General features: G+C 38.8%; 1 protein-coding gene across 1 annotated transcript in view; it reads right to left on the bottom strand.

Moving 5' to 3' along the window:
- Positions 1-8,359, bottom strand: part of KNL1 (kinetochore scaffold 1) — a 63,453-nt gene that overhangs the window by 50,080 nt on the left and 5,014 nt on the right. Inside the window, 2 exon segments of the mRNA XM_034661150.1 lie at positions 163-202; positions 1,318-1,371. Of these exon segments, the coding sequence (XP_034517041.1) occupies positions 163-202; positions 1,318-1,352 (75 nt within the window). The 5' untranslated portion in view covers positions 1,353-1,371.

Consider the following 8,359-nt stretch of genomic DNA (forward strand, 5'->3'; position numbering starts at 1 on the left):
TTTTTGTATATTTACAGAATTGTGTAACCAGGGGAATATTTGAGTATCCGGAGAGAAATAGGAGCCAGTGGGAGTGGGATGGTGATGTTACAGTCAAAATTACTGTGACATATAGTCATCATTCAATAAAAGGTAACAATTCTTAACTTAAGTGTTTCTTACTGAGGAATGTCGTCTTCTAACAGGTCTGTCCATATTGTCACTGAAAAAGGAAAACAAAACTTATAGACACATTGGTAAAGGACTGAATTTTCAAAAGCCATCATCACAGCATCTTTTACAAGCTTTTAAATTGGCCATCACTTTCAGTTAACACATGGCATCACTCTCACTTAGCAAAATTTATATTATAAGACATTAAAGTCAGTATTTAGAAGGTCAATGTTTTAAAATACATATTGTATACTCTAAGAATATCCCTTGCAAAACAATCAGCACAATATAGTGTACCATATTTACAGAGGTACAATTTTAAGATAAATGGGTCATAAATCAAGAGACTCTAGCTCTGGTTTAACTACCGTGTGATTTTTAAATCAGGTTTTGAAAATTCAAATGCCTATGGAGTCAAACAGATCATTTAGGAGATGCAGGAAAAATAGGCAGTATTGAGATGATAATGGAGAGTTCCTGCTTGGTCTAATGGTCACAGCCATTACTCTGGTCAGGTTAGCTGTTGCCACAAGAATATGAGCCCAGTGTTGCTACGCTCAATTTTTCTTTTTCTTTTTTTGAAGATTTTATTTATTTATTTTAGAGAGAAGGAGCAAGCTTGCGCAAGCTGGGGGAGAAGCAGAGGGAGAGAGAGAATCTCAAGCCGACTGCACTGAGCACGGAGCCCCACGTGAGGCTCGATCTCATGACCCAGAGATCATGCCCTGAGCTGAAATCAAGAGTTGGACACTCAACCGACTGAGCCATCCAGGTGCTCCTACAGTCTATTTTTCAAGAGAAAATTTTAGCAACTAATTCAAAAATTTAAAAACATTGTTTGGGGGGGGGAAGTCTATAGACTATAAACAGGCCACCAGTTTGTGATGCCAATTTTAGACCAATCATTTCATTTCCTTGGGCCTCAATTTTCCCATACTGAAATGAAGGGATGTGAGGTGGTCTTTAAAGTCCCTCTTAGTTTTGACTCTAGATATATAAACACAAAGATAAGGCAAAGAGAGCTATGACTTTGTAACATTTACTTCTTTTCCCTTGAACAGAATGGAAAAAGATTTCAGAAGTTATCAACAGGTCTTACTAATAGGAAAAGTATCTTTCTCTGATAGACAGTTTAACATTTTTAGCTATACTACGTGAACTTACTTTTCTTCATTAGCTTCTGAAGACATCCCATCCATTTTTGAAGAAAACCTTTTTCTGTAACAAATACACAACATTAGAAAAGGTGAGAAAGAAAGAAAAGAAAAACTATGAAGAGATTAATAGCAAAGTTGTAACTTCAGGATTACTTTCTGGGGGAAGACCAAAAAAAGGGAAGAAAAAGCTACACTATGGGATTGTAAGAAACGAGAAAATTTGAGTTTAAGGTACTCCATTATAATTAATACTCCTGGAAAATTCTCATAGTCAAATAAAATCAGTGACTAACTATGATTGCGATGATAAGGGCATTAATGGTTCAAATAAAAATTTGGCCTAGTTTATAAGAATTTATGGATTATACAATAATTTAATCCCAAAGTGAAATCAATTAGGTATCAAAATACACTGGATGTGCATAATATACGTATTTATTTTATGAAAACTGTAAGTACTCAGCAAAAAAACTTGAAGACATAAAAATAACATTTAAAAAAGTGTAGCTGAATGTTGAGAGTCCAAGATGGTGGAGGAGTAGGAGACCTTAATTTCCTCTGGTCCCAGGAATTCACCTAGGTAATTATCAGATCATTCTGAATACGTGCAAACTCAATTAGAGACCGAAGAAAAGAATAGTTGCAACTCTATGAAAAGAAAAGCTACCACTTTCTGTAGGGTTGGAGGTACAGAGAAGTGAATTGAAGACGATATATGGGAGGATAGACCGCACCGGTGGGAAGAGGGGAAAGCCTCCGACAGCTGGCTACGCTCAAGTGATACAGCAGCAGAGCACAAAACTGGAACTTGTAGAAGTCGACTCCCGTGAAAGACATCACTTAGGCTGCTAAGCGGGGATGGAACCCTAGCTGGGGCAGTGTGGTCTCAGGATTCTCAGGGTTACAGGAAGACCTGGGGTGTCTGAGTGTGGCAGAGATCCCAGGCATCAGAGCGGGGAAGCTGGCTGCAATCAATGAGCCAAGGAGTAGGCTCTGAGGGTTGCCATAAACCAGGATCTGTGGCACAGTTGGGAGCAGAGGCCCAACAAGGTGAACTGGGGAGACCACCTTCCTCCCTCAGGAGGAGAGTCACGGAAGTCCGCCGCAGGAGTCTGATGGGTTTGGAGATGCCAAATGGGGTCGCATGCCTGAGACAGAAATGCTCGGTCACAGGCCCGGTGAGCATGGAGTGTGGCCAGAGACCAGGGAGTCAGGAGTGACTGACTGCTTTTCTCTGAGAGCGCATGGAGGAGTGGGGTCCCAAGTCTTCAGGTCCCCCACCAGTGATTGGGAGGCAGCCATTTTCCTTTTCATCCTCTAAAGCCTCGTGGAAAGCCTTCAGGGAACAAAAGCCACAGAGAGCAAACCAGAACAGATTACTTAACCTGGCCCCTGGCAAGGGCAGTACAATTCCACCTAGGGCAAAGACACTTAAGAATCAACACAACAGGGGCGCCTGGGTGGCACAGCGGTTAAGCGTCTGCCTTCGGCTCAGGGGCGTGATCCTGGCATTGTGGGATCGAGCCCCACATCAGGCTCCACTATGAGCCTGCTTCTTCCTCTCCCACTCCCCCTGTTTGTGTTCCCTCTCTCACTGGCTGTCTCTATCTCTGTAAAATAAATAAAATAAAATCTTTAAAAAAAAAAAAAAAGAATCAACACAACAAGCCCCTCTCCCAAAAGATCAGCAAGAACAACCAGCCAAGACCAAGTTTACCAATCAATGAGAACTGCAAAACTCCAGGGCTAGGGAAATACATCACATAGAACTCATGGTTTTTTTCTACATGATTCTTTAGTCTTTCAACTTTAATCTTTTAAATTTTCTTTCTTTTTTAGAAAATTACTCTTCTTTTTTCAACCAATTTTTTTATCAACTCCTTTTAAAAATCTTTTTTAATTTTCATTTTTGCAGTCACATTCTATCCCTTCATTGTATTTCATCATATATATATTTATATATATATAAAATGTATATATAAATATATGTATATATATAAATATATATATATTTAAGTTCTTTCTTTAAAATTTTGGGATGCAATTTCTTCTTCTTTTTTTTTTTTTTTTAAAGATTTTATTTATTTATTTGACAGAGATAGAGACAGCCAGCGAGAGAGGGAACACAAGCAGGGGGAGTGGGAGAGGAAGAAGCAGGCTTCCAGCAGAGGAGCCCGATGTGGGGCTCGATCCCATAATGCCGGGATCACGCCCTGAGCCGAAGGCAGACGCCCAACCGCTGTGCCACCCAGGCGCCCCGGGATGCAATTTCTTCTAACAGACCAAAATACACCCAAAATTTAGTGTATGGCTCTGTTCTATTCACCTCTGATCATATTCTCTCTTTTTCTTCTTCTTGTTTTTTTTTTTTTTTTGCCTTTTTTTGTTTTGTTAAAAGCCTTTTTTAATTTCCATCTTTACAGTTACAGTCTATCCTTTCAATATATTTGATTTTTTTTGTATATATAAGTTTGTCTTCCTTTACAATTTTGAGATGCAGTTTCCTCTAACAAACCTATCAAAATACACTCAGGAGATAGTGTATTACTCTGTTCTGTTCACCTGTCTGTTTATATCCCTTCCTTTTTGTTGTTGTTGTTGTTTTTCTTCTTCCACTGTTTTTTCTTGTCTTTTAATTTCCATTTTTACAGTTATATTCTATCCTTTCTTTGTATTTTTGTACATATGTAACCTTTTCTTTCTTTACAATTTTGGGATCTAATTTCTAAAAAATAGACTAAAGTACACATCCAGTGTATTGCTCTAATCTGCTCACCTGTCTGATTATATTCTCTCCCCCCCCCTTTTTTTTTCTGGTTTCGCACCTCTTCTGATTTGTTTAGTGTATATATCTCTGGGGTCGTTGCTGCATGTTAGTATTTTGTTCTCTCATTCATCTATTCTTCTCTGGGGAGAATGACAAGATGGAAAAACTCACCTCAAAATAGAACAAGAGGCAGTACTGACTGCCAGGGACCTAATCAATATGGACATTAGTAAGATGTCAGAACTAGAGTTCAGAATAACAATTATAAAGATACTAGCTGGGCTTGAAAAAAGCATAGAAGACACTAGAGCATCCCTTTCTGGAGAAATAAAAGAACTAAAATCTAACCAAGTTGAAATCAAAAAGGCTATTACTGAGAAATGATAAAAAATGGAGGCTCTAACAGGTAAGATAAATGAGTCAGAAGAGAGAATTAGTGACCTAGAAGACCAAACAATGCAGAATAAAGAAGCCGAGAAAAAGAGAGATAAACAACTACTGGAACACGAGGAGAGAATTCGAGAGATAAGTGGTACCATAGAGCAAAACAATATTAGAATAACTGGGATCCCAGAAGAAGAGGAAAGAGAGAGGGGGGCAGAAGGTATATGGAGCAAATCATACATGAGAACTTCCCTAATCTGGGGAAGGAAATAGGCATTCAAGTCCAGGAGGCACAGAGAACCCCCCTCAAAATCAACAAAAATAGGTCAACGCCTGGACTTCTATTATAATAGTGAAGCTTGCAAACTTCAGAGACAAAGAGAAAATCCTGAAAGCAGCTTGGGACAAGAGGTCTGTAACCTACAAGGGTAGAAACATTAGATTGGCAGCAGACCTATCCATGGAGACCTGGCAGGCCAGAAAGGACTGGCATGATATATTCAGGGTGTCAAACAAGAAAAATATGGAGCCAAAAATACTTTATCCAGCTATGATGTCATTCAAAACAGAAGGAGTGATGACCTTCCAGGACAAACAGAAACTAAAAGAATTTGCAATCACCAAACCAGCCCTACAAGAAATAGTGAAAGGGGTCCTCTTAGCAAAGAGAGAGCCCCAAAGTAACAAGACCAGAAAGGAACAGAGACAATATACAATAAGTCACCTTACAGGCAATACAATGGCACTAAATTCATATCTTTCAATAGTTACCCTGAATTTAAATGGGCTAAATGCCCCAATCAAAAGACACAGGGTATCAGATTAGATAAAAAAGCAAGACCCATTGATGTGTTGTCTGTAAGAGACTGATTTTAGACCCAAAGACTCTTCCAGATTGAAAGTGAGAAGGTGGAAAACCACTTATGCTAATGGAAATCAAAAGAAAGCTGGGGTGGCAATCCTTACATCAGACAAATTAGATTTTCAACCAAAGACTGTAATAAGACATGAGGAAGGACACTATACCATAATTAAAGGGTGTATCCAAGAAGAAGATCTAACAATTGTAAATATTTATGCCCCTAACATGGGAGCAGCCAACTACTTAAGCCAATTAATAACAAAATCAAAGAAACACATCATAATAATACAATAGTAGGGGACTTTAACAGCCCCTCACTGCAATGGACAGATCATTTAAGCATAATATCAACAAGGAAATAAGGGCTTTGAATGACACACTGGACCAGATGGACTTGACAGATATATTCTGAATATTCCATGCCAAAGCAACAGAATACATATTCTTCTCAAGTGCACATGGAACATTCTCCAGAAGAGACCACGTCCTGGGTCACAAATCGGGTCTCAACCAGTACCAAAAGATTGGGATCATCACATACATGGAGGCTAAAGAGCATCCTACTAAAGAATGAATGGCCAACTAGGAAATTAAAGAAGAATTTTAAAAATCCATGGAAACAACTGAAAATGAAAACACAATTTCTTTGGGATGGAGCAGAAGTGGTCCTAAGAGGGAAGTATACAGCACTTCGAGCCTTTCTCAAGAAATGAGAAAGGTCTCAAATACACAACCTAGCCTACACCTAAAGGAACTGGAGAAAGAACAGCAAATAAAGCTCAAATCCAGTAGGACAAGAGAAATAATAATGATTAGAGCAGAAATCAATGAAACAGAAACCAAAAGAACAGTAGAACAGATCAACGAAATTAGGCGCTGGCTCTTTAAAAAACTTAATAAGATTGATAAACCCCTGGCCAGACTTATCAAAAAGAGAAAGAACCCAAATAACTAAAATCATGAATGAAAGAGGAAAGATCACAACCAACACCAAAGAAATACAAACAATTACAAGAACATATTATGAGTAACTATATGCCAACAATGAAATGGATGCATTCCTAGACACGTATAAACTACCAAAACTGAACCAGAAGAAATAGAAAACCTGAACAGACCCATAACCAGCAAGGAAACTGAAGCAGTAATCAAAAATCTCCCAAAAAACAAGAGCCCAGGGCCAGATGGCTTCCCAGGAGAATTCTATCAAACATTTAAAGAAGAATTAATACCTGTTGTTCTGATGCTGCTTCAAAAAATAGAAATGAAAGGAAAACTTCCAAACTCTACGAGGCCAGCATTACCTTCATCCCAAAACCAGACAAAGACCTCACCAAAAGGGAGAATTACAGACCAATATCCCTGATGAGCATGGATGCCAAAGTTCTCACCAAGATACTAGCCAATAGGATCCAACAGTACATTAAAAAGATTATTCACCGCAACCAAGTGGGATTTACTCCTGGGCTGCAAGGGTGGTTCAACATCCGCAAATCAATTAATGTGACATACACATTAATAAAAGAAAGGACAAGAACCACATGATCCTCTCGATAGATGCAGAAAAAGCATTTGACAAAGTACAGCATCCTTTCTTGATTAAAACTCTCCACAGGGCAGGAATAGAAGGAACATACCTCAATATCATAAAAGCCATATACAAAAAGCCCACAGCAAATATCATCCTCAATGGGGAAAAACTGAGAGCTTTTCTCCTAAGGTCAGGAACATGACAGGGATGTCCACTCTCACCACTGTTGTTTAACATGGTACTAGAAGTCCTAGCCTCAGCAGTCAGACAACACAAAGAAATAAAAGGTATCTGAATCAGCAAAGAAGAAGTCAAATTCTCACTTCTTGCAGACGACATGATACTCTATGTGGAAAAACCCAAAAGACTCCACCCCAAAATTGCTAGAACTCATACAGGAATTCAGCAACTTGGCAGGATATAAAATCAATGCACAGAAATCAGATGCATTCCTATACATTAAGACCAAAGAAAGAGAAATTAAGGAATTGATCCCATTTACAATTGTACCAAAAACCAAGAACATAAGCAGAGAGGCAAAAGATCTGTGCTCTGAAAACTACAGAACACTCATTAAAGAAATTGAGGAACACACAAAGAAATTGAAAAATGTTCCATGCTCATGGATAGGAAGAACAAATACTGTTAAAATGTCTATGCTACCCAGAGGAATCTATACATGCAATTCAATCGCTGTCAAAATACCATCAACATTTTTCACAGAGCTGGAACAAATAATCCTAAAATTGGTTTGGAATCAGAAAAGACCCCAAATAGCCAAAGGAATGTTGAAAAAGAAAACCAAAGCTGGAGGCATCACAATTCCAGCCTTCAAGCTCTACTACAAAGTTGTAATGATCAACACAGTATGGTACTGGCACAAAAACAGACACATAGATCAATGGAACAGAATAGAGAACCCAGAAATGGACCCTCAACCCTATGGTCAACCAATCTTCGACAAAGCAGAAAAGCTATCCAATGGAAAAAAAGACAGTCTCTTCAACAAATGGTGTTGGGAAAATTGGACAGCCACATGAAGAATGAAACTGGACCATTTCCTCACACCATACACAAAAATAGACTCAAAATGGATGACAGACCTAACTGTGAGACAGGAATCCATCAAAATCCTGGAGAACACAGGCAGCAACCTCTTTGACCTTGGTCACAGCAACTTCTTGCTAGACACATCTCCAAAGGTAAAGGAAACAAAGGCAAAAATGAACTATTGGGACTTCATCAATATAAAAAGCTTTTGCACAGCAAAGGAAACAATCAACAAAACCAACAGACAATCCACAGAATGGGAGAAGATATTTGCAAATGACAAATCAGATAAAGGGCTAGTATCCAAAATCTATAAAGAACTTATTAAACTCAACACCCAAAAAAGAAAAAATACCATCAAGAAATGGGCAGAAGGGGGCGCCTGGGTGGCACAGCGGTTAAGCGTCTGCCTTTGGCTCAGGGCGTGATCCCAACGTTATGGGATCGAGCCCCAA

This window comes from Ailuropoda melanoleuca, chromosome 5 (genome assembly GCF_002007445.2).
Source record: "Ailuropoda melanoleuca isolate Jingjing chromosome 5, ASM200744v2, whole genome shotgun sequence".
Taxonomy (NCBI): domain Eukaryota; kingdom Metazoa; phylum Chordata; class Mammalia; order Carnivora; family Ursidae; genus Ailuropoda; species Ailuropoda melanoleuca.